The 27,590-nt window shown below is 37.4% G+C and overlaps 1 protein-coding gene and 1 pseudogene across 10 annotated transcripts in view; one reads left to right on the top strand and one right to left on the bottom strand.

Annotated features, from left to right (window-relative positions):
• LOC134733491 (large ribosomal subunit protein eL33-like) overlaps positions 1 to 27,590 on the top strand; it is a 346,767-nt pseudogene that overhangs the window by 66,622 nt on the left and 252,555 nt on the right.
• The window catches only part of EFCAB6 (EF-hand calcium binding domain 6), a 295,562-nt gene that overhangs the window by 166,718 nt on the left and 101,254 nt on the right, over positions 1 to 27,590 (bottom strand). For 9 of the 10 annotated variants that reach the window (XM_055252706.2, XM_055252713.2, XM_055252712.2 and 6 more), the window contains 2 exons: positions 22,294 to 22,442; positions 958 to 1,068 (listed from right to left, as the gene is read on the bottom strand). In XM_055252706.2, the coding sequence (XP_055108681.2) occupies positions 958 to 1,068; positions 22,294 to 22,442 (260 nt within the window). Of the gene's footprint in view, positions 1 to 957; positions 1,069 to 22,293; positions 22,443 to 26,412; positions 26,452 to 27,590 lie in introns of those variants that run through there. The other variant, XM_055252717.2, reaches the window with a different exon arrangement.

The following is a 27,590-nucleotide window of genomic DNA, read 5'->3' as shown; positions in this document are numbered from 1 at the left end:
TAAATAAAACTTCAAGTTTAATTCTGACAGCCTCTCTAGACAACGTGCTATTGGACAAGAAAATTATAAAGAAACAGAAGTAACTTCACATAAGGAATGAACTCAGAGGTGGCAGCTCTGGAGCAGAGAGGGAGCGCTCTGATTACCTGCAAGGCTGTTAACAGGGGCAGTTCATTAAATATTCATAAATCCCCAAGACAGGGACAGGACCCACGAAATAGGAATTAACTCCATGGTATATTTTACTTTACAGTAGAGCACAGCACTTTCAATGAACGTGCCAAGATTATAAAGCCTGTTTTTTTCTTTAAGATTCATAGAGGGCAATGAATACAGGATACGCATCAACATAAAATACTTCTTGGAGCAAAAAGCTAAATTCTAAAATTTCATATTATTAAATTTTTTAAAAAACATTTTGGGACCCCATCACAAGATATTTGGTATTGCAAATCTGAGGTTATAATAGATATTAGAAAGAGAACAGAAATAATGATAGACAAATAATCTCCATGACCCATGATATCTGGGCCACTCAGTGGCTGGAAAACAAATCAACATATATTGTTCCTTTCCATGTAACACCTAACAAATACACGTTTACATACAATGTTACAAGAATATGCTTAGAGCTGGGGAGCAGTGCTTGCCGTGGCAGCCTGTGTGCCTGGACCCTTTGTGGTCCATAGCTGCCTCCACCACACTCTGAGTGGGTGATGGAGTTAAGATTGTATCATCTCATCTAGAAACTGAAATAATAATTATGCCAACCTTATAGTTTAAGGCAGTTTTCAATAAGAAAAATTTGTAAACAGTAAATCACTATATAAAAGTTGGCAATTATTCAATGGAGACTAATCGATCATTCAATAAATGCAGAAAAAGTAACAGATATTCTCTGATCTTTTACATATTATGATATGTGTAACTAAAATTTGTTCTTTTTTTTTTACATACCTATTTCCTTTTGTCACGGGACCTTTATTGCTAACTTGCAACCCCTGAGGCTCATGAAATGATGTTAGAAATTGCTTCCAATTGATTTTAGTGGTGGCTTTAAGTCCAAATCTGGATTTAAAAGTAACAACAAAAAACATTACTTTAAACACTTTTTCTATAACACTGCATGGATTAGGTACTTAATGTTGAATTGAAAATGGCAACAATGCATTTATATGAAGTTTCAAATCTAATGTAAACAAAATCATTTAGTAAAATAGTACTACAAATTGATTTTTTAAAGCAAGGAAATATCAAACTGATATTAGATCTGCATGTCTCTATATTGTTAATGGTAGCATACACTGAAGGAAGAATCTAAGGGACTTGATTAAAATAATAATGTCCATAAAATAATTCTTTCAAATTCATCATGTGAAGAGCCTCTATGTTGTGGCAGGGAGGACAATGGCCCCCATGGGGTCCACCCTCTAATCCTGAGCCTCTGTGACTACGTTCTTGCCCCAGCAAAGAAACATGGTAGATGTGGTGAAGGGAGGATCTGGAGATGGAGCGACTCTCCTGATTTATCCAGGTGGGCCCGCTCTAATCCCACACATTCTTAAAACTGGAGAGCTTTTCCTAGCTGCAGCCATCAAAAGACGTGAGGACAGAAGGACAGAGGTGTGACGCTGGTGGCTTTGAAAGACAGAGTAAGGGGCTGTGAACCAACAAATGCAGGTGGCCTCTAGAAGCTGGAAAAAGCAAGAAATGAATTTGCCCCCAGATTCCCCAGAAGAAAAAAAGCCCTGCTGATTCCTTGGGCCCAGTGGACCCATGTTGGGCTTCTAACCTACCAAACATGAAGATAATACATGTATTGTTATAAGCCACTAGCCTTGTGTACTTTGTTATGGCAGCAATAGACAGTTAGTATAGATTTAAAGTCTTAGCAAGAATAATTGGAAAATTGTTCAAAAACACATTTCCAAAGTGAATATGGTCCCATGACTCAGAATCCAATAATTTCAGAGTTATAAGATGCCTGCGGGAACAACCTGATGTGAGCATGGGTTTCAGAAAGACCAGAGTACCTGCTCCTGCACTTCCTACTGATGTGACCTCAGACTCGCCGCTCACTATGCTGGTTCTGTATTCCTCTCATCTGTAACATGAGAATAATACCACCTACTGGGAGGGTTGTGATAAGGATTAGAGCTAATAGGTCAAAAAGCCTCGGTTGCAGGCTGGAAAACCAGCAAGCATTCCATCACATACACTGACCTGTGTCCCATACACCTTCTGTGACTTACACACTAAACCATACCTATCCTTCCCTAACAGGATGGCAAAAAGTAGTTTGGGCTGAGTTCCTTAGATAATTGATATGAGATCTCAAAGTGGGCAAGAAACAGACTGCCCTGTTTTGATTGCTAAAAATTAATGGCTGAGAGCGAACTGGTTAGACAAAGAAATTCTTTATCTACATCTAGGGTATTAAAAAATCTAGATAATAGAGGATAAAAGAGTGAATTTTGGGAGAAAATCTTTTGGTATGCTTGAGTCCCAACCCCAGCACAAAAGACAGAGTGAAGGATGCCTACTCTTCACCTGAAGACTTGTTCCACTCAGGGAGTTTGATTCCTGTCCCCTGCCATTGGGGGTGGGATGTATCAGTGCCTGACTCCCAGCTAGAAACCTTGCAGGTGAGAGATGAGATGGCTAGCCATTGAGAACAAAAAATTTTGCGGGGGGGCGCGGGGCGGGGGGGTTGGTTGGATGGCTTGCTCTATCAGAGTCATCAGAAAAATAACTGCTGAGAGTTTCATGGGGATCAGACATGGGCCACGTGAGGGAGAGTGGGCCACGTGAGGGAGAGCACGTGCACGCACACACACACAGCGGCATCTTCGTCCTTGCCCAAGAAAGCCACCTGGAGAAATGAACAGGCCTTAATAGAGAAGGCTTGCTTTCTCTCTTCCCAGATTCCCAGCGGCTGAGAAGGAAATAGGCAATCAGCACGGCTAGAGATGCATCTGCCTTCATCAAATGTGAAATTCAAAACCCATCAACAGCACTCATGAAAGCAAGCACCTTTGAACACTTGATCGGCCCCAAGAACGCAGCTTCAAGCTCACGGCAGTGTCAGTCAAATGAGAACTTTCAGCCTCCCCTTTTGTTCCTCTCCTTCCTCTGTGCATGTCAATGCCTAGAGGAGGCTGAAACTTAGTTTACAAAATGGGGGAAGAAGAGAAGTGCAAAGTGGGAAAGGGAGAAGCTGCCATCATGCCGCCTCTACTCGTGCGTGCCTGTAACAGGCCCTAACAGGGAGGAAATGCAATTCACGTTTCAATCAAGCTTACATCTTTGATGGCTGTGTGAGACTGGCAGTTGCATGACTAAATTAAGCCTCTTTCTATGATCGAAGACAAACCTGGAAAAGCAAGATCTGCTCACGTTTTTATCCAGGGGCAAAAGAACTAATCCAATTGAGTAAATTTAAAGGGGCAGTGGGAAACAAAATTAAGTAGCTGTAAGATAACAGTCCATGAGTCTGCCCAGTTCAACTTAGGTTACATATCCACCCGGCCAGATATCCATCCATTCATACATCCACATATATACCAAGCTTCACTTAAATTATTGCAATAATCTCCTAATGGGTCTTCTTGTACCTACTCTTGCCTTCCTCCAATATATTTCCATACCTCTACCAGCCTGATCTTTTAAAAATACAAATCCGGGCCAGGCGCGGTGGCTCATGCCTGTAATCCCAGCACTTTGGGAGGTGGAGGCGGGCAGATCACGAGCTCAGGAGATCGAGGCCATCCTGGCTAACAGGGTGAAACCCTGTCTCTACTAAAAATAAAAAATAAAATAAAAAAAAATTAGCCAGGCATGGTGGCGGGTGCCTGTAATCCCAGCTACTTAGGAGGCTGAGGCAGGAGAATGGCTTGAACCCAGGAGGCAGAGCTTGCAGTGAGCTGAGATCGTGCCACCGCACTCCAGCCTGGGCAACAGAGCAAGACTCCGTTTCAGAAAAAAAAAAAAAAAAATGCAAATCCGACCAGATTACTCTCTTGCTTGAAATCTTTCCATGACTCCCCACTGCTCTTGGGATAAAAACGACACTCCTTCTGAAACATACAAGCCTGCAATGGTGTGGCCCTGCTCACCTCCCTAGCCTCGCCCCATGGCATGCTCCCCAGGCTCTCTTAGCTCCAGCCACATTGGTCTCTCTGTTCTTCCAAAGAGCTATACTCTTCCCTGCCCTCGGTCCCTTCTGCTTGTTGCTTCCTTTGCCAACTGCCATGTCGTCCATCATTACCTACTTCCCATACTTTCCTAGTTAATTCTACTCCTCTTTCAGGGCTCAATGCAATAACTGTTTCCTCAAGGAAGCCTTCCCTAATTTCCATAGCCAGTGCTGTTTTCCCTATTAGACTCTCATTACACTATGTATCCTTCCATTATAGCACTTATTATTTAAATATCATTATTATTACAGCATCTAATACTTCTATAGCACTTTTGCTATGATTATGATTATGGCAGCTAATACTTGATAAATGCCTCTTTCTACTTCTGCTGCTAGCACTGTGGACATGATCATGAGAAAGAGAGACAGAGACTGATTAAGTGATTTTGTTAGGCACACATGGCCACATCTAAACAAGTAGAACATGACTTTGGCTTCATGTACTACTATTCACATAAATTCTTTTTTCATTTTTCTGACTCAAATTTGAGTCTTTCTTCACCAAAATTTGCCAATTACTTTGACATAGTTTGTCAATATTATATATGTTCATCTTAAATTTCAGCAAATTGAAAATTAACTTTTTATAATGGAAACTACAGCTGCTATGAAAAATAAAATCAGCTTCTATATATTATGTTTAGGAAATCGCCTCACTCTTTGGGGAAAATATCAAAGGAGATCTTCACTTAGTATTACATACTAAAATAAATTTAAAAGAGATTAAAAAGTTAAATGTAAAAACTATGACTATAAAAAAAGTAGAAAAAAATCTAGGCATGTGCTTATCTGGTACTTGAATAAGAACGAATTTTTAAGCAAAACTTAAGAAATCTCAAACTTACCTATTTAATTATATCAAAATATAAGATTTTTGTATACCATAAACACAAAACAAAATTTAAAAGCCGAACAACAGATTAATAAAATTATAAATATATACAATAAATTCTTAAAATTCTTAAAGCATAAAGTGCTTATACAAATTAATAAGAAAATACTAAAATTTGACTTCTTCCAATAATGGTAAAATAAGATCCTACTGGCTCAACCCTCCTCCAGATAATCACAATAAAATCTGGACATAATTATCAAAAGTGGCTATTTGAAAGTACTGTGACCAGAGCAGGCAAAATCTTGTGGGGAATCCATGCTAAGAGGAGAACTGTGGGGGTGTGGTATTTTCAATGCTTGCCTCGGATGAGGCACTGCAGCATGAGGGGTGGCAGGAACATCAGTTAAAAAAAATTATAATAAGTAGCCTTTATGGCCTGGAAAACTAGACTAATCCCAGCCAAAAGAGAGAAAGAAGAAATCCTGGAAGAGAAACAGCCAGAGAGGGATCCCCAAATTCTATCTAACTCACCATAATTCTTACTGGCTCCTGAACCTCACCTGCTCAGAATATATACTCAAAATAGCTAAGCTAACACACAAAAGATCTGAACTGAGATCAGAGCTGCCACCCAAGAAACAGGGTATGCAGTTTGAGTCCAACAAGATAATTGACTACTAAAATAACAGAAAGAACATTCATTAGAAAACAAATAACTGAATTTAGAGTCTCCACAATTTAACATTCCAAATGTCCAGGATATATTACAAAAATATAGCACGTAAGAACAACCAGAAAAAATTGAACTCATACTAAGGAGAAGTGAAAATCAACTGAGATAACCCAAATATTGGCATTAACACACAGGATTTTAAAAAGCAATGATTGTAACTATCTTCAGTAAAATAAATAAAAATATTCCCACAATAAATCAAAGGATAGGACATCTCAGCAGAGAAACAGATACAATAAAAATAACTAAATGGAAATTCTAGAAAAGAAAAATATACTATCTGAAATAAAAAATTTACTGAATAGACTTAACAAAAGAATAGAGAAGATAGAGAAAACAGTGAGTGAACTTAAATATAGACCAATTGAACCCAACCAATATGAAGACTACAGAATACACATATATTTATCAAATTAGTAGACTTAAAAACATGTTATATTATACTAGGTGGTCTGACATACATGTACTTGGAGTCACAGAAGGAGAGGACACAGAATGGGACAGAAAAAAATAATTGAAGAAATAAAGGCCAAAATTTTCCCAAGTTTGATTAAAGATATACATTTACAGATTTAAGATACACAACAAACATCAAGCATGATATGCATGAAAAAGGCCTTGCCAAGGTACATCACAGTTACGAAGCTGAAAGTCAAATTCAAAGGGTAGGTCTGGAATGCAACAAGAGAAAAGTGACTCATTAGATACAGGAAGATGCCAATTTAATAGATGACATTTCATTCAAAACAACAGAAGTGGAAAGATATGGAACAATGTCATAAAGTGCCAAAAGAAAGCAAAAAGTTACTCGAAGATTTTTCATCAGAGAGAACTTCCTTTAAAAATGAAGGAGAAATAAAGATATTTCTAAATAAGATAAAACTAAGGGAATCCATCATTAGCACACCTATATACCTCAATAAAGTAAGTTCTTCAGACTGAAGGAAAATGCTAGCAGATGAAGACCTTCACTCTTCAGAAAGGAATGAAAACAGTGTCAGAAATGGTAAATTTCTGAAAAAAAAAAAATACAAAAGGCTTTCTTCTTCCTAATCTCTTTATAGATACTTAAAGGAAAAAATAACAACACTGTCTTATGAGAGATGTAACATAGGTCAGTGTCTAGTATTCATAGTAGTCCCACCTCATCCATAGTTCTGTATTCCATGGTTTCAGCTACCCATAGTCGACCAAGGTCCAAAAATATTAAATGGAAAGTTCCAGAAATAAACAATTCATAAGTTTTAAATTGTACACCATTCTGAGTAGTGTGATGAAATCCCAGGGTTCTGCTCCATTCTGCCTGGGATGTGAACCATTCCTTTGTTTAGTGTGTCCACACTGTGTACGCTATACACCTGTCAGTCATTCAGTAACCATTCTGGTTGTCAGGTTAACTGTTGTAATACTGCAGTGTTTGTGTTCAGGTAACCCTTGTTTACTTAATAATAGCCCCAAAGCAAAGAGCAATGATGCTGGCAATTTGTATATGCCAAAGAAGCTGTAAAGTGCTTCCTTTAAGGGAAAAGGTGAAAGTTCTTGACCTAATAAGAAAGAAAAAAGTTGTATGCTGAGGTTGTATTCAACAGTAAGAATGAATCTTCCTTCCACAAAATTATGAAGAAATAAGAAATTCATGCTAATTTAGTGGTCACACCTCAAACTGCAAAAGTTATGATACAGTACGTGGGAAGTGCTTAGTTAAAAAAGGCATTAAGACCGGGTGCAGTGGCTCAAGCCTGTAATCCCAGCACTTTGGGAGGCAGGCGGATCACAAGGTCAGGAGATTGAGACCATCCTGGCTAACACGGTGAAACCCCGTCTCTACTAAAAAAATACAAAAAAATTAGCCAGGCATGGTGGCGGGTGCCTGTAGTCCCAGCTACTCGGGAGGCTGAAGCAGGAGAATGGTGTGAACCTGGGAGACGGGGCTTGAAGCAAGCCGAGATCGCACCACTGCACTCCAGCCTGGGAGACAGAGTGAGACTCTGTCTCAAAAAAAAAAAAAAAACAAAAAAAAAACATTAAATTTGTGGGTGTAAAACATGAACAGAAACATATTCCAATTGACAGCAATCGGGTTTGGTACTATCTGTGGCTTCAATCATTCACTGGGGGTCTTGGAATATATTTCCCATGGATAAGGGGGGACTACTTTATAAAGGACATGGAGAGCAGGATATAGGCCTATATGCTTGCAAAGGTTCTTCATTTTATGTGAAGTGGTACAATATTTACTGCATGTTGACTGGGAACAATTAAAGGTGTATATTACAACTCCCAGAGCGACCATTAAAAATTATACAAAGAAGTATAGCTAAGAAGACTATAAGAAAATTAAAATGGAATTCTAAAAAATATTCAAATAATCTAAAAAGAAGACAAGAGAAAATGAACAAATAATCAAACAGAAACAAAACAAAACAAAAAAAACAGGGGTCAAGGAGATAAAAGGGAGACTCAAACCCAAACATATCAATAATTACTTTAACTTAAAACTAAAGGAGTAAATATTTTATTAAAAGGTAGAGATTATCAGAATAGATTTCTTTATAAAACAAGATCCAAATTTATGCAGTCACAAGAGAGACACATTTAATGTAAAGACCTGGATAGGTTGAAAGTAAAAGGACACTACCTGGAGCCATGTGACCAAGGTCAACATCAACAGTGACAAGTCAGCACAGCATGTTAGTCAAAGGGTCAAGTTAGCAGTTCAATTAAAGTCTACCCTTTTATTAAGAAAATACTACACACATGCACATACACACACATGGAAAACAGCTTTTAAAGTCTAAAATATTATTTCGATCTAGATTTTTATGTCTCATTACCAAGCTGTTAGGGTTTAAAATTTAAGCCCTAGATACTGTATATTTTAAAAATATCAAGCTCAAAAAGATATCTGTTTTTTATACTATCCATTCTTAAATTGGAGGGTAAGAATAGGCACTCTCAAGTCATTTTGTTAGGCATAAGATTTTAGATTTTATTTTACTTCCTTCTTTACTCTTTCTTGTATTATTTGCCTTTAGAAAAAAAAAAGCCCATAGCATATATTTACATTGTACTTCTTAAGTTAAAACGCAGTAAGCCTGACTTTTTCTCTTGGTGTACAGTTGTAAGAGTTTAACACATGTGTAGATTCATGAAGATTCCTACACTCGGGAGACAGAACGACAGAACAGTCCCCTCATGCCGCACCTGTGGAGACTCACCTTCCCTCACCTCCAACCCTGGCAAATCACTGGCCTTTTCTCCATCCTTATTGTTTTGCCTTTTCTGGAATGTCTTGCAAATAGAATCCTACTGTGGCAACCTTGAGACTGATTTCTTTCACTTAGCACAATGTCTTTGATGAGATTCATCCATGTTGTGCATATCAACATGGCTTATTCCTTTTTATTGATGAGAAATATTTCATTGCATAGCTTTACCAGTTTGTTTATTAACTCATCCGCTGAGTTACATTTGAGTTTTTTCCAGTTTCAAGTGATCATGAATACAGCTACTATAAACATTTGTGCATGGGTTTTTAAATGAACTCTTAAATATTTTTTAAAATACAAAATATATGAAATTTAATAAAAGATAAATAAAAGAGTCTATCTCAATAAAAGCCTCACCCTGGTAAATCAACAAAATATGAAACCTAAATTTGGAAGATGAATGAATGTTTTTTGCGATCCTCTGAGTGCAAAGGTAGATTTGCTGTCTTCTGGTAATACCAGGTGTTCTGACTCCACCACTTTCTCCCTGGGGCTTGAGAGGGTGGCAAAAGAAAGAGAAACACAGTGCTACCCAGTGGGCCAGGGCAACCCCCAGTACCACTCACTGCACAGCACTATTCCTCTCCACTAATTCATTGTTCTTAGTCCAATATTTCATGGTAGAATTCAGCAGATTCTTCCTTCTTAGGAAATGACATTATTAGTCATAAGTCCTCAACAATCACCATCTAGACTCAAGAAATAGGTTAAAAACAAGTAACTCTGAAGGTATGAGGAACTCAATGTTCTCTGTAAAAATATAAAAGAAAATAAAAGGGCAATTGGATGGACCATTGTAGACAGGGCATTGTATAGAAATGCCCATGTACAACAGAAATTTAGATTGATGAAACAGAATAAAAAATACAAATTGGACCAAATTATTGATAAGAATTTAATATATGGCAAAACAGACACTAAAAACAATGGGGGAAATAACATATTATTTAATAAATGATGGTGGGAAAATAGATTATCTATTTGGAAAAAAATTTTTTTAATTTTGGATACCTGCCTTATATTAGGATAAAGAGTTTTGTTTTAAACAATAAAAAAAAAAAAAAAAGCAGAGTCACAAATTTCTTATCAAGCCTGGGTAAGAATGATGAATTTACAGATCTTAAGCAATAAAAGACATTCAGAAGAAGATGCATGTATTTGATTATGTTAAAATGTAAACTTCAAAACAGTGAGGTATCATATAATGAAAGAGAAATAACAGGCTAAGAAAAATAGCTGCAGTACTTATGACAGAAAAGGGTTACCTTTTAATCATTATCTAATTATTTTAAAATATTAAACAAAGAGGTGACAAAATTAACTTAACCAATGTGGGGGGGTCCCACTAATCAATTAGGACGTGAAGAGGAGACCCAATCAGTGCCCAGGTACATGGGAAGGTCCAGCCTCACACACTATGAGAAATAGAAATTAAAACAATCACAAGGCACTACTTTACACCTCATGAGTTATCAATATTTTAAAACAATGTTAATATTCAATGCTGGGAAGAATATGAAAGTAGAACACTCACACAATGTTGATGGCAATGTGAATCACTACTCTTTTGAGAGAACAATTTGACAGTCCTTATAAAAAATAATAAAAGGGAGAGGTGAAGTCAGCAAGATGACAGAATTGTCGGTCCCAGGCTCCACTACTCCCTCACAGAAAGTTCAACTAGCAACCATTCACAGACAGGAACATCTTGGTGGAAATGCCCCAAATTGGAAATAGGCCTGAATCACCTGTGTGATTCACAGAACAAAATAAAAACCACATAAAAAGGGTAGAAGAAATGGTCTCATTTTAACCGCATTCCCCTAAGTCGATAAAGTACCACACAGAAAGTGTTTCCCAGGAACAACAGTTTCTACAGAGGGAAAAGAGAGCTGGAGGTGGACGCCCAGCTTCTTGGCATTCCAAGATGCTTCCCAGGAAGCCAATTCCCATCTCACCTCAAAGGCAACACAGGGAAATGGCATGGCTAGACCATCTGGAGTCAGGTAGAAACAAGGCAAGGAGACAAAGCGGGAGCTCTGTGTACCTACCAACAGTGGTGCCCAATCAGAGGTACCATCTAACTGCATATCACACCTGCAAAGCTGAGCTGGTAACTCCCAGAAATAAAAAGAAGTTCCACTTGGCTTGAATTCATAGATGGCTAGCCTTCAAAACCAGCCTTAGACCGTACCCTGGGGCTTTTAGACCCTATCCAGGCAGGAAAATTACCACCACATTGAATTTCAGCAAAGAGCAGAGGCTAGATATGCCATACCCAGTAGTTTAAACAATGTTCAGCCCAGCCTCAAAGCCCACCTCAAGGACCCACATAGGCAGGAAGGCAAACGTGAACTGTGCATTTCTACTAGAGTAAAGTTTCAGCTCCCATCCATCCCTACCAGCAATTCCATCTAACCTTGGGACCCCTCCTGCAACCCTGTCCAGCTGTTGAACTGAAATAGCAGTACCACGTGGCCAGGAAATCTACTCTGTGGCCCAGCCCAATCTGAGGCAACTGTAATGTCCATCCAGCAGCTCAGCCTGATTACTGAACCCAGCTTGGCTGCTCCACCTGAACTCAGAGCCAACGTGGTAGCCCAGCCATCTAGAACATCCAAAAGCAAGCTCTGTCTGCCCATGGTCATTACCAGCTGTCCCATACAGAATCACAAGCTAGACTGAATAATGAATATCTATTTCTGCCAAAGAACACCTGTAAAAGCCAGAAAAGGTGGTTGTCTTTTCAAATGCATGGATATCAACACAATGACAGAAGGATAACAGACTCAAAAAATCATGACACTTCTAAAATAAACTAACAAAGCTCCAACAAGGGACCCTAAAGAAAGGAAGATGTATTAAATGATAGACAAAGAATTCAGAACAATCCTCTTAAAATTCAGTGAGCTACAAGAATAGATAGACTAAAAAATAAAATAAAATTTGGAAAGCAATACATGAAAAAAATTAAAGGTTTGACAAAGAAATAGAAACAATTTTTTTAAAACCTAAATAGAAATTCTAGAGATGAAGAATACAATAACTGAACTGAAAAAAAAAAATGCAACCAAAAGCTTCAACAGCATGCTCATTCAAGCTGAAGAAGGAATCAATGAGCTTGAAGACAGAACATTTGAGATTATCCAATCAGAGGAACAAAAGGAAAAAAAGAATAAAAAGGGATGAAGAAAACCTATGGGAATTATGGGACACCATCAAGGGACCTAGTATACACATAATAGAAATTCAAGAAGCAGAAGAAAAAAAGCCTAGAAAGCATATTTAAAGAAATAATGACTGAAAACTTCCCTAATTTGGGAAAAGATACCAGTATCCCCAAGTTACAGGAAGCACAGAGGTCTCTAACCAAATTCAACCCAAAGAGGAGGTCGCCAAGACAACATAATAAACTATCAAAAATCAAATACAAAGAAAAAATCCTGAGATTAGCAAGAGATAAAAAAACATATCACATACAAAGAGGTCCCAACATGACTATCAGCAGATTTTTCCACAGAAACAGGAGAGAGTGGGATGATATTCAAAGGGCTAATGTGGAAAAAAACCCTGACAACCAAGAATACTTCACCCAGAAAAGCTGTTTTTCAGAGATGATTGAGAAATAAAAACTTTTCCAGACATACAAAAGCTAAGGGAATTAATCACTACTACGCCTGCCTCACAGGAATTGCTAAAGAGAGTTCTTTAAGTTGAAACAAAAGGCTGCTAATTATTAACATAAAAGTTACAAAAACACAAAACTCAATGGTATAAGTATTACGCAGTCATGTTTAGAATACTCTAGGACTGAAATGGTGACGTGTAAAGTGATTGTATCTTCAGTACAAATGTTAAAAGGAATTTAAAAGACAGAACTATTAATAACAACTATACTTAGAATAAATTGTCAAGAAATATATAAGATTATGTAAATTTTGACATCAAAAACATTAAATGAGGGGGATAAAAGTGTAGATGTGCTGTATGCAATCAAAGTTAAGTTGTTATCAGCATAAAGTGGACTATGTAAGTATAAAATTTCTATGCAAGACTCATGGTAACAACAAAACAAAAATCTATAGTAGATACACAAAACAAAAATAGAAAGCATACCATTACAGAAAGCCATTAAACCACAAAGGAAGATACCAAGAGAGGAAGAAAGAAAGAAAGTGCCTACAAAACAACCAGAAAACAATTAACAAAATGGTAGTAATAAGTTCTTCCCTAACAATAATTACTATGGATGTAAATGGATTAAATTCTCCAATAAAAAGACATAGAGTGACCAACTCTATGATGCCCACAGGAGACTTGCCTCACTTTTAAGGACATACATAGACTGAAAGTAAAGAGATGAAAAAAGATATTCCATGCAAATGGAAACCAAAAGAGAAAGGATAGCTATGCTTATACTAGACAAAATAGATTTTAAGTCGAAAATTGTAAAAAGAAACAAAGGACATTATACAATGATAAAGGGGTCACTTCATCAAGATTATTTAACAATTACAAATTTATATGCACCTAATATAAGAGCACCTAAATATATAAAGCAAATATTAAAGGATCTGAAGGGAAGGACAGATTGCAATATAAAAATAGTAGGGGATTTCAATACCCCACTTTCAATAGTGGACAGATCATCCAGATAAAAAATTAATAAGGAAACATTGGACTTGAACAACACTTTAGACCAAGGGGATCTAATAAATATATAGAACATTCTATCTCACAGCAACAGAATATACATTCATCTCAAGCACAAACGGAACATTCTCCAAATAGATCAGATAACAGGCCACAAGACAAGTCTTAACACATTTAAGAAGACTGAAATCATACCACATAGCTTTTCTGACCACAATGATATAAAACTAGAAACCAATAATGGGGAATTTTGAAAGAAAAATCACAAATACATGGAAATTAAACAATATGCTCCTGAACAACCAATAGATAATAAATAACAACAAACAATAAAGAAATTAAAGTGGAAAATTTAAAATATCTTAAGACAAATGAAAGTGGAAGCACAATATACTAAAATATGTGGGATGCAACAAAAGCAATTCTAAGAGGAAAGTTTATACCAATAAATGCCTACACCAAACAAGAAGATCCCAAACAAACAACTGAAACTTATGCCTCAATGAAAGAGAAAAAAAGAGCAAACTAATCCAGTGTCAGCAAAAGGAAAGAAATAATAAAGATCAAAGCAGAAATAAGATACACAGAGACTAGAAAAACAAAAGATCAACGAAGATAAGGGTTGGTTTTTTGAAAAGATAAACAAATTAAACAAATATTTACCTAGACTAAGATAAAAGGAAATGAAAGAGGAGATATTATAATTGATACCACAGAAATACAAAGGATCGTGAGACTATTATGAACAACCATATGCCAAAAAATTGAATAACCTAGAATAAATGAATATAATCTAGACATATACAACCTTCCAAGACTGAATCATGAAGAAACAGAAAATATTTTTTAATTGCCAACTCGGCTCCAGGAACGCTGGCTTCTGCCAGGCCCCAGAACACACCACGTGGGGCAGTCCTTGGAGCCAGAGGCCTGCTCCTGGGAGTCTCCTCCCACAGTTCTTCCTGTGGCTGCTCCTCCTGCCTCTCAACTTTTCATAGAAACCTTTCCAGAAAACTGAATCAGAAGTAGTTCCTCTTTGTTATTCTCCATTGTAGTCCCCTGCTGATTCTTTCCAGAGCACGAATCACATTGCGTATTCTAGCTCATCATTCATAGGTTTGCTTTGTGTTGGTCTCCCCCACCAGCAGGCACAGTTCTTTGAGGGCAGCAATCATGTCTTTCTTATTCTCCAATGAGTCTTTGGTATCCAGCACAGTGCCTGGTATATAATAAGTGCTCAAGAATTATTTATTGACTGACTGGGCAAACATATGCAAAATTATAAAGAACCTAAAGGCCCAGATGGCAGTCAAACAGTTAAATAGTCTGATGTATAAAGTGCCCAAACAATTGATCATGATCCAATCAAACCAGCTCTTTTAAAAGTGCTGTTTGCTTTCTCTGGATGGAATGCCTTTTTCCAATGTGTCCATGTCAGAAACTCCTATTTAGCCCTCCAAGGTTCATCTCAGTTCTGTTTACTATAAGAGGCATTGATAACTTCCTAGCCAGCATGAACACGTTAAAGGAAGCCTTTGGCAACACTGGACCTCCTTCCAGCCTGTGGAATAAATAAATAAGTAAAAAGACTGGAATAAAATATCAACAAAATGATTTTAAATTCAGAGCTGAAGTGGAAACCAAGAAAGGGAAATCCATAGGTATTAGGAGCAAGGAAAGACCCATGTCAAGGACAGTAAGAACGTGAGCTGCTGCAACAAGAGCCCAGGGCTTTATCAAGCCCAGACAGAACCGTATGTGCTAACAGCAACCCTGAAATCTAGTGTAGGCTCAAAGGCAACAGGGCTTTAATGCCCATTTGGGGTTAGAAGACTTGGGATTGTGCAAGGCTGGGAGTAGATTTGGCACAGCAGCGAACCAAAATCAATCCTAGAAAAATAGCCAAAATGCAGCCAAGAGATAAAGACATGAAAAATATAAAAGACAGTTTAAGAGACATGAAGAATGAAATGGGAAGACCCAGTATTTATGTAATGTAATAGGAGTTCCAGAAGAAAAGACCAGTGAGAATGGGGTGGAGACAATATTCAAAGAATCATAGCTGGGAACGTTCAAAAACTCTGAAAAATATGAATTCTCAGATTGCAATAGCAGGAGTGTGGGAAGGTTAAATAGACATCTGTACCAAGATACATGGTAGGGAAACTGTAAAGTAACAAAAAGAAACAAAATCTTAAAAAAGAAATCACCTAAAAAGGAATGACAGACAAACAGCAGAACCTCACAGCAACAGCAGAGGCCAGAAGACCGTGAAGAGTACCTTCGTGGTACTAAAAGGAGATAATTCGCAGACAAGAAGTCTGTTCCCTGCTGCATTTTCATTAAAGAGTAGGGCAAAATGAAGATATTTTTGAAAACAAAAACTGAACTAAACACACACAGGACCTTGCTAAACGGACTACCAAATGATATACCTCAGGAAATTGACTCCAGAAGAAAGGAGTGAGGTTTGTGAGGCAGTAATGAGCAAACAAACTGGTAATCATGGGAAAACCTAAACAGGCATGAGTCATAAAAACAACAGTGATGAATGCAGGTCCCATCAAAACAAGGCAGAAGCAAAGCCCAAGTCAATGACAAAACGGAAGGTGAAGGCGCTTTGTTTCATTCAAGACAGTAGAAATACTGATTTTTAGACTTTATAAGTTTAGAACACGTGAAAATGTTAAGGAAAACCACTATAAGAATAAAATAAGATATTTAAGTCTTAAAACAGTGGAAGGTGAAAAAAAAGAGTGATAAAGAAAACTAAAAAAAAAAAAAAAAGAAAGAAAGAAAGTTGGCCAGGCACAGTGGCTCACGCCTATAATCCCAGCACTTTGGGAGGCTGAGGTAGGCAGATCACCTGAGGTCAGGAGTTTGAGACCAGCCTGGCCAACATGGCGAAACCCTGTCTCTACTGAAAATCAAAAATTAGCTGGGCATGGTGGCGCATGCCTGTAATCCCAGCTACCGGGGAAGCTGAGGCAGGAGAATCGCTTGAACCCGGGAGGCAGAGGCTGCAGTGAGCTGAGATCACGCCACTGCACTCCAGCTGGGTGACAGAGTGAGACTGTCTCAGAAAAAAAGGAAAACTTAGCCAATACCAAACAAGAAAGACGAGGAATAAAGAAAAAAACAAGAAAGAGCAGAAAAAATAATAATACAAAATAAGAGGTAGGGGGAAGAATCCAAACATATTAATCACAATAAATGAAAACAGACTAAACTTGACAGTTAAAAAAGCAAAGATGTCCACGCCTATGTCCTGAATGGTATTGCCTAGGTTTTCTTGTAGGATTTTAATGGTTTTAGGTCTAACATATAAGTCTTTAATCCATCTTGAATTAATTTTTGTATAAGGTGTAAGGAAGGGATCCAGTTGCAGCTTTCTACATATGGCTAGCCAGTTTTCCCAGCACCATTTATTAAATAGGGAATCCTTTCCCCATTTCTTGTTTTTGTCAGGTTTGTCAAAGATCAGATAGTTGTAGCTATGCGGCATCATTTCTGAGGGCTCTGTTCTGTTCCATTGATCTATGTCTCTGTTGTGGTACCAGTACCATGCTGTTTTGGTTACTGTAGCCTTGTAGTATAGTTTAAAGTCAGGTAGCGTGATGCCTCCAGCTTTGTTCTTTTGGCTTAGGATTGACTTGGCGATGCGGGCTCTTTTTTGGTTCCATATGAACTTTAAAGTAGTTTTTTCCAATTCTGTGAAGAAAGTCATTGGTAGCTTGATGGGGATGGCATTGAATCTATAAATTACCTTGGGCAGTATGGCCATTTTCACGATATTGATTCTTCCAACCCATGAGCATGGAATGTTCTTCCATTTGTTTGTATCCTCTTTTATTTCATTGAGCAGTGGTTTGTAGTTCTCCTTGAAGAGGTCCTTCACATCCCTTGTAAGTTGGATTCCTAGGTATTTTATTCTCTTTGAAGCAATTGTGAATGGGAGTTCACTCATGATTTGGCTCTCTGTTTGTCTGTTATTGGTGTACATGAATGCTTGCGATTTTTGTACATTAATTTTGTATCCTGAGACTTTGCTGAAGTTGCTAATCAGCTTAAGGAGATTTTGGGCTGAGACAATGGGGTTTTCTAGATATACAATCATGTCATCTGCAAACAGGGACAATTTGACTTCCTCTTTTCCTAATTGAATACCCTTTATTTCCTTCTCCTGCCTGATTGCTCTGGCCAGAACTTCCAGCACGATGTTGAATAGGAGCGGTGAGAGAGGGCATCCCTGTCTTGTGCCAGTTTTCAGAGGGAATGCTTCCAGTTTTTGCCCATTCAGTATGATATTGGCTGTGGGTTTGTTGTAGATAGCTCTTATTATTTTGAGATACGTCCCATCAATACCTAATTTATTGAGAGTTTTTAGCATGAAGGGTTGTTGAATTTTGTCAAAGGCCTTTTCTGCATCTATTGAGATAATCATGTGGTTTTTGTCTTTGGTTCTGTTTATATGCTGGATTACATTTATTGATTTGCGTATGTTGAACCAGCCTTGCATCCCAGGGATGAAGCCCACTTGATCATGGTGGATAGGCGTGGGCAAGGACTTCATGTCTAAAACACCAAAAGCAATGGCAACAAAAGCCAAAATCGACAAATGGGATCTCATTAAACTAAAGAGCTTCTGCACAGCAAAAGAAACTATCATCAGAGTGAACAGGCAACCTACACAATGGGAGAAAATTTTTGCAACCTACTCATCTGACAAAGGGCTAATATCCAGAATCTACAATGAACTCAAACAAATTTACACGAAAAAAACAAACAACCCCATCAAAAAGTGGGCAGAGGACATGAACAGACACTTCTCAAAAGAAGACATTTATGCAGCCAAAAAACACATGAAGAAATGCTCCTCATCACTGGCCATCAGAGAAATGCAAATCAAAACCACAGTGAGATACCATCTCACACCAGTTAGAATGGCCATCATTAAAAAATCAGGAAACAACAGGTGCTGGAGAGGATGTGGAGAAATAGGAACACTTTTACACTGTTGGTGGGACTGTAAACTAGTTCAACCATTGTGGAAGTCAGTGTGGCGATTCCTCAGGGATCTAGAACTAGAAATACCATTTGACCCAGCCATCCCATTACTGGGTATATACCCAAAGGACTATAAATCATGCTGCTATAAAGACACACGCACACGTATGTTTATTGCGGCACTATTCACAATAGCAAAGAGTTGGAACCAACCCAAATGTCCAACAACGATAGACTGGATTAAGAAAATGTGGCACATATACACCATGGAATACTATGCAGCCATAAAAAATGATGAGTTCGTGTCCTTTGTAGGGACATGGATGAAACTGGAAAACATCATTCTCAGTAAACTATCGCAAGGACAAAAAACCAAACACCGCATGTTCTCACTCATAGGTGGGAATTGAACAATGAGAACTCATGGACACAGGAAGGGGAACATCACGCTCCGGGGACTGTTGTGGGGTGGGGGGAGGGGGGAGGGACAGCATTAGGAGATACACCTAATGCTAAATGACGAGTTAATGGGTGCAGGAAATCAACATGGCACATGGATACATATGTAACAAACCTGCACATTGTGCACATGTACCCTAAAACCCTAAAGTATAATTAAAAAAAAACAAAACAAAACAAAACAAAACAAAAAAACAAAACAAACAAACAAACAAAAAAAAAAGCAAAGATGTTACTTTTGGAATTTTAAAAAATATAGATATATGCTATTTAATAAGAAATACCTAAAATATCACAATAAAAGAGTAAAAAGTTGGAAAAAGATATACCTGACAAATATTAATTACAACTGTTATATTTCAATAGCAGGTAAGATAGACCACGAAAGGCATTCATAGGGATAAAAGGGCTATGATATAATAGTAAAGGGAACAGTTGACCAGGAACATATGAAAAATCTGTACTTCCAGATATGTGTACCAGGAGAATTGTATATAATACAGCATTTATGGTATTAGCACTTGAGTGTTCACTCTGCTATGATTTCCAGTAACCTATTCCACTGGGAATTTGGGTTGAATGCAAAAAAGAGACTCAGAAATCCCTAGGTCCCTGGCTAGAACAAGTTATAAGAATATCTCAGCCCTGGCCACCCTCAACCTCCAAAACATGCATTCTATGCACCCATCAGATTCTTCATAGATATCATCACTCTGGCAAGTCTTTCTGGCTTGGGACGATTTGTTATTTATTTCTTCATTTTTTGAGACGGAGTCTCTCTCTGTCGCCCAGGCTGGGGTGCAGTGGTGCAATCTTAGCTCACTGCAACCTCTGCCTCCTGGGTTCAAGTGATTCTCCTGCCTCAGCCTCTCAAATAGCTGGGATTACAGGCACCCACCCCCATGCCCGGCTAATTTTTGCATTTTTAGTAGAGACAGGGTTTCACCTTGTTGGCCAGGCTGGTCTCAAACTCCTGACCTCAGGTGATCCGCCTGCCTCGGCCTCCCAAAATGCTGGAATTACATGCATGAACCACTGCAGCTGGCCTTATTTCTTCATTTTTAGCATCTACCACCATGTCTGATATAGAAAGGCACTCAACAAATGTTAGCTGAATGACATTGTATGCATTCATTACAATTATAATTTTGAAGACTATGAAGCCAATATGAAAAATGTCTATAATACACATTTCTATTTTAAAAAACACAATATATAAAACTGAGATGCACTCTGATTACAAATATGTAAAGATTATATTTGTATGTGAATACAAAAATGGAAGAGAATGTGGAACAATGAAAATAGTAAATTTGTTAGGTAAGGTGGATGGTGACTATCTGCTTTTAATTTTTATTATTGCTATTAAATTATTATTTACATAATTTTGAAAATGAGATAAGAAGAAATGGCTGCATAAGCTTTAGCGATGCAAGAAAGTAATTCCTGAAAAATGTCACCATGTGTAGACAGAACAAAAGAGCTGTTTTCTGAGCCATGGAAACATTTACTCCTAGGGCCAAACTTTGCTTTCACTATAAAGCCACAGTATTCATACATGGTGATTCTCTCTGGACATATAGGGAGCTGGCAAGGAGAGTGGGGTGCTGCGGGGAATGGATCCAACTGCTGTAGCTTCATTCCGCATTTTCCATCTCCTTTTCTCATGCCTGTCCTTTCTAGGGAACCCCCAAGGCACCTATCAATTACCCAGAGGTTGACAAGACAATCTTTCCATTAGCTTCTACTCTATTTCCCCCCAAAAAGGGTTCTCTGTCTTACCTGGACAGAAAACCAGATAAAGAGAATATTCCTAACCTAGATTGTGGTCTACATATACCATTTCAAATTGAAAAGAACAGGGATCCTTGGAGAAATGGCTCATGCCAGGTCCTAGGCAAGGGATGTACAAGAAGAGCCTGGAACGTTTGTCATACCAGAAAGCAAGGAAGATGTCAAAGACTATCTGGTCACAGCAACAGGATGTCGGAGCCAACGTGAAAATGCTCCCACTGGCCAAGATGGAACAAATTGAGTATCAATATAATAGCTGTAATGAATTGAGACACAAATATGTTTAAAGTCATGAGTTCCTAATCATTATTAAGAAAAAATAATTAAGAAAAAAACACTCATTGCTCACTTTTGGAGGATGCTAGGGAACCAGTTCATTATTTTGGAAAGTAGGAAATGCAGGGAAAGAATCAAGGATATCCTGCCTTTCTTATACTAACTGTGTCTTATTGTTACCAAATAGTTGGAGAGGGGAAGTTGTTATTACGGAAGTCCTCCAACTAGTAAGAGAAGAAGAAATGACAGACACAGAACGTCATCATTTTACAATCTCTAGTGAATGGATGGATCTGAGTATGATCAACAATGGTTGATAAGATCACGAAAAGAGAGACAGACTATATATGTTTGCCACCACCTATGAAGTACTTTTGTCTCCCCACCCCCCACAAAATGAACATGGGTCTGTACATCTATATCTAACTATCAATTTAGAATAGGGAGTCAGGGGAGGGAGACAGGGAAACATGTTAAATGTCACTGTGGGTTACAAGCAGTCAAATCCAGATTGTAAGAAAGCCCCCAGAACAAACAATCCAGATGACTTCTAAAATTAAGAAATGGAGAGGAGGGCTACAGTTCTAAAAAGAATTGTGAAAAATCAACCAGTTGAAACTACAGACTTATTTGGATCCTGATTTAAATAAATTTAAATTAGAAAACATGAGGCAAGCAGTTAGATTTGAACCTTGACTGGATATTTATTAATATGATTGATAACTCTATTAGATGTGAAAACTGTATTTTCACCTTGTTTCTAAAAAGAGTTCTTATTTTTTAGAGAGAGAGGGAAATATGCTATCTGGTATTTGTTTCAGAAGTATCTGGGGTTGAAGAAAATGAACAGGAATATAAATGAAATAATTGGCCAAGATTTGACCATTGTTGAAGCTGGGTAGTGGGTGCATTCGTGGATTCACTATATTATTGTCTTTACTTCTGTATACATTTTAAATTTTCAGTAATAAAAAGTCTAAAACATTAATAAAAAATAAACGAAGCTGTGCCTTATTCTTACGGTTGACGTTTGGGGAAAAAAATGTCAAGGAAACAATGAGACTCTTACCTTTTCATTAACTGGATAAAAATTCTTCTTGGTATTTGGTATACAAAGGTGTCGAGGACAATCTTTAGATAATTAAAAGACACGTAGCCACCTTTACAGGGGTCCCCTGCACTGAGGGCCTTTTCAATCTTTTCATAGGACTTCGAAAGCTGCAATAAATTGAAATTAGAGTGTGGCGTTCATAAATATCAACTTCATGGAGCTATTCAACCATTTTATTTTTACCAAAAACCTCTTCACATTTTTCTCTCCAAAAACTGATCAAAAAGGTTACTATGGCATGTACTGAACTTCAAATGTTTAATTGATGAGCTCACTACAAAACAGTATTCCCAGTCACAGCTACTCAAGTGACAAGGCAGACACGTTTCCCAAGGAAAAACAGCACATAGAAAAGCTCCACCTCAAATTTCAGAGCTAAAAATACTTGGTAGATCTGCTCATTTGATACATCTTCCTTAATATATTTTCAAGCTTTTCCCTACTGTGAGCCCACGCTACGCTTTTCCTGATTAAGTCAGGCCAATCAAACAAAAAAGCTGGTAATATTTTATTAAAAATAGAAGTAGCTTTTACAGTAAGGAAAATTATTAATATAAGGACTGCATAAACAGAATATACATTGGACATTTCTTTAATCATTCTTTTCTTTTTTTTAATGAGGAATTACAAAGAACCTGAGTGAACGAGCTTTGCTTATGGGGCTTCTAAAATGCAGTAACGTAGGTTAACCACTGATTTTTATATGACTCATAAAAATACCGTGAAGACTGGTTTTATTTCCAAAGGTTTTCCTGCTGTTTATTATTGAGTAATAACAATATTCTCCAATATCTTCAACCATCCCACTTTGTCTGAATTCAATTTTTTCCTGCTAACTGGGATAAGAAGATAAACAAAATCACCACCAACTTGGTGTAAAAGGTCATTTTCTTAAAGAGCTGCTGGAACATGGAAATATATGTATAAGAAACTCGATCCACTAAAGGAATAAAAAGCAGAATCACTAAATTTTCCTTAGTGTGCATAGAAATATTGGTATCTAAAGGGAAATATCTTTAATAAAAATATTTAGAGATTTAAGTTCATTAGAAAGGACCTAAGCTTCTTAGAAAATTGCATAAAATTAACCTAAAGTGCAGCTAAATTTGTCCATTTCTCTTTCAGGGAGGTGGGCTGCATCTGATACACTGCCTGGGGGAAGACCTGGAGAGAGAAGCAAGAGGCAAGAGCCTGGTGTGGAGCGGGGGCTCGGTGCAGTTACTGGATTGATGAAACCCATTTTTAATGTCTTAATGACATATGGTTTTCCATACTTTTTTTTCTTCAGGAGTGTTTCTGCGATGACCAAGAGTTTTTAGAAAAAGGGTAAGGTATGAAACCAAAATAGTGTCTTTGTGACAAATATAACTTTTTAGAAATTTTCATTGTGACTGTTTATATAGAAAGTACAAGCCTTTGTTTAAAAAAAATGCAAGCAATTCAGCAAAGTATAAAAAAGGAAATAAAAATACCTGGTAGTCTCACCTTCACATACCATCATATTCTTGATGGAAAAGCCAACAGTACATCCATTTTCCGTCTTCATATGTTTAGCTTTTATAAATGTTTCCTTGATCTTAAATCTAAATGAGGTCCCTGTTGTTATTCTCTCTCACAACATCCTGGACTTTTTCATCATACCACTAAAAAAGTTTGTATTCATGACTCTTTACTTGTTTAATAACTCTCTCCCTGATATAAGGTAATGTGATCTGTATACAAGCAGAGATCGTATCTGTTTTGTTCACAAATAATTACCTAGAATGAAGCACATTATTGGCATGCAGTCGGCACTGAATAAATATTTATTAAAAGTGGATATATTTTTATCAAAAACGTTCTAAACAAAAGTTATAAAATACAAAAAGCTGTTCAACACATTAGTAAAAAGTGAAATAAAAATTATAGCTGAGATAGCATTTCATCTGCATCAGACTGGCAGAAATGTACAAGCTTAGCAGTATCAAGTGTTAGGGGCACGTGGAACAGCAGGAGTGCTCACGTGCTTCTGGTGGGAGTGTAAATCAATATGGTGGCAAGCAATAGGATACCGCCCATTGAGCCTGAGGGGCGTGTTCTCTACAACCCAGCTCACAACTCCACTCCTAGGTGTAATTTCCGGAGAAGCCTTGGCACCTGTGGACCAGAAGCTAGCTTACAACCACTTATGGTGGCACTGTTTGGGTTGGCATAAAGCAGGAAGCAATCCAAATGTCCATCCATAGGAGAATGTATAGCTTGCAAAATATTTAGATAAGGGAAACTGTACAGCAGTGAAAATGATAACACAGCTATACCCATAATATGAGTGAATCTCATCCTGAGCACAAACAGGATGAAAATAAATGATTTTGCAACTATGCCAACATATGATGGGGAAAGAGAGAAAGAAGGATCAGGCAAAGACGAAGAACCCAGAATGGAAGAAGACAGAATATAAAAGAACATGAACACATCCCCTGCAAAAATTTCATGCCACAAAAAGGAACTAAATTAGAAAATCAATTAAAAGAAAATCTTGAAAATGATAAAATAACTTTTTAGAAATTTTCATTGAGAAGGAATATTTCAAAGCTAAGAAAATGGAAAATAAAAATAGCATCATTACAGGAACTAATAAATTAGACACAGCAAGAATAAGAGGCAAGGATGAGATTTAAATTTAGTATTAAAGGAGTGCCACGGAAGAATCTCAATGAAGCAGAGGAAAGGGACAAAAGAATTAAATCAACTTGAGAGAAGATGACAGCTATCAAGGAGAGGCAAAGATGATCCAATATAAGGATAACAGGGACTACTGTGGAAGGAAGGATAGAAGGAGGAAGGGAGAGAGAGGAGATGATTTTAGTACTATGACACAGTATCCATTGCTTGCCACCACATTGATTTTCCTGAAATAAAGGAAGAATTGAATCTGTACACCACACTGTGTTCCAGGAAACTTTGTCAAAATGCTCCATGCCGAGATATAGCTTCGTTTTGCTTTGTTAATTTCAAGGATCAAGAAAAAAAAAAAGCTTCAGGAATCCAGGTAAAAAAAGAAATCACCTACAATGGGGAAAGAAATCCGATTGACCCCAGGTTATTTTCACAGCAACATCCAATGCTGGAAGACAATGGAAAAAATATTTACAACATTACAAGGAAAAGAAAGCATGATGGAAGGATTATAGCCAGCCAAGTTGCTGTTCAAATATAAAAGCAAAAGGCACATAGTTTCACATACGAAAAAAACAAAGGGAATAAGGCACCCATGAGCCTTTCTTAAGGAAATTACTTGACAATGAAATCCAGCCAACCAAAAAATAAATCAAAATAAAGAACTCTGAGAGGGATAAACTGTGATCAGTGCTGCACTATCGTGATGCACATTAAATTCATGCAAATATAAAACAAAGTCAAAACAACAGGGGGAATTATGGCAACTGAACAGAATATAAATATTATAAACTCAGCTAAGGACAAACTATAAAGAGCAAAAATGGTGAGGTGGGAGGGAGGCGTAGGAAGAAACAAGTGCCCGTCACTTCGAGTTTCATAGCAGAAAGCCAGCCCATACTGTCTGAAATGGAAACATCCTTCAAAAACATAGTTTCTCCAGCTCTTAATAGCTTTTTAAATCTCTTTTCTCGCCTTAAAGTCCCTTTGGGGACCTAATATATCTTGCGGGAAGGAAATGTTCATCCAGAGTTCTTAGTGTCTCCACTTTGCCTTGAGGACAGTGTTGCAGGGTTAAGGGCAGGGACTGGATACGCCTGCACTGCGTGGGCTGTTTACACTCGGCCCCAGGACTTAGCTGGACTCATTTAACCTATTCATGCCTCAGTGTCCTCAGCTGGGATGATCACAGTGCGCTGCTCATGGGGTTGCTGTGAAGACTGAACAGACCACCAGCAAAGCACTGGCAACACTGCCTGGCACAGAGAACGTCCTATAAAAGAGTTAAATATGATGGCGATGGTGACATTTCCTTTTCTTCTGGGAAATTCAAGGAAATTTAAATTAAATACGTTTTATTTTTAAAAAGGAGTATGATCCTCTTCTTATAAAATTATTTCTATCTATGTCTCCACCTACCCACTGATGCAGCCGTCCTTCCATACACGAATAAAGAGAGGTCCAGAATTATGTTCACCAAATGTTGCCTTTGATTCTTTCTGGGTGGTGGATTGTGGATAGTTTATTACTTTCTTCTTTGTACTTTTTAGAATTGCTTACATTTTTTGCAATAGTCATGTTTTTATGAAAACAAGAAAGTCATTAACAACACTAGAGAAAACAAATTTAACCAAATCACCCACAAATATGACAGTGCTCACTTCTCCAACACCCTTATCGACACTGGCTTTGTGAGTTCTTCCTGCATTGACATCTGTCTATTGAACATTTTATATTAATAATATGTAAAAGTTCTATGAATGTTGGGAATTATTCATCTGTCATTTATGTTGCACATATTGTGCCAAGTTTATCATATGTTTATACAAAGTTTTGCTGTATAAAGGATTGTTCATTTTTCTGAAGTTAAATTTTATCAGTCTTTTTCTTTAAGGCTTTTGGGCTTTACTTCATGCTTACAAGAGATTCCAAATTTCAAGATTAATAAATGTTTACCCACATTACTTACATTTAAATTGTTGATGAGGATAGAATTTATTTTTGGTAAAGAGTGGAAGGTTATAATCTTCGTTCCCCAAAATGGCTGGATAGCAAATTATCTCAATAATAATTACCAAATAAGCCTCTCTCACTACACTTTATTGAAATGCTTCACATCACAGGCTAAGTTCACATATAAAGAGTGGTTCATTAGCCAACTACCCTTTTAAATCCATTTGAATGTCCATTGCTGCACCAGTGCCATACTGTCTTAATCATTATGCCTTTATAAAGTATTTCATATGTGTAGAATAAGTCCTCTATTGTAATTTTTCAGAAGAAAAAATATATATCCTGATACAGGAAGAACGGGTATTGATACTAAATCTTCCAATCCAAGAATCAGAAAAGACCTCTTCACTTATTCATGTTTTCCTTTACGTTTACTCAGTAACGTTGCATTATTTCTTTATATGTCTTATTAGAGTTAGTATGTGAGTAGCACAAAGGATGTACTTAAAAATTAATTTCATATCATCATCACTATTATCGATGATCAATGTATTGCTGTTATTGGGAGGTAGAGGGGGTCTCAGTATTGGAGGAGACATAGGTAGGATCGAAACAAATTTTAGAAATAATGTGTAAACCTAATA

This window comes from Symphalangus syndactylus, chromosome 18, assembly GCF_028878055.3.
Source record: "Symphalangus syndactylus isolate Jambi chromosome 18, NHGRI_mSymSyn1-v2.1_pri, whole genome shotgun sequence".
In the NCBI taxonomy this organism is placed as follows: Eukaryota; Metazoa; Chordata; class Mammalia; order Primates; family Hylobatidae; genus Symphalangus; species Symphalangus syndactylus.
This window is presented reverse-complemented; position numbering and strand designations above follow the sequence as displayed.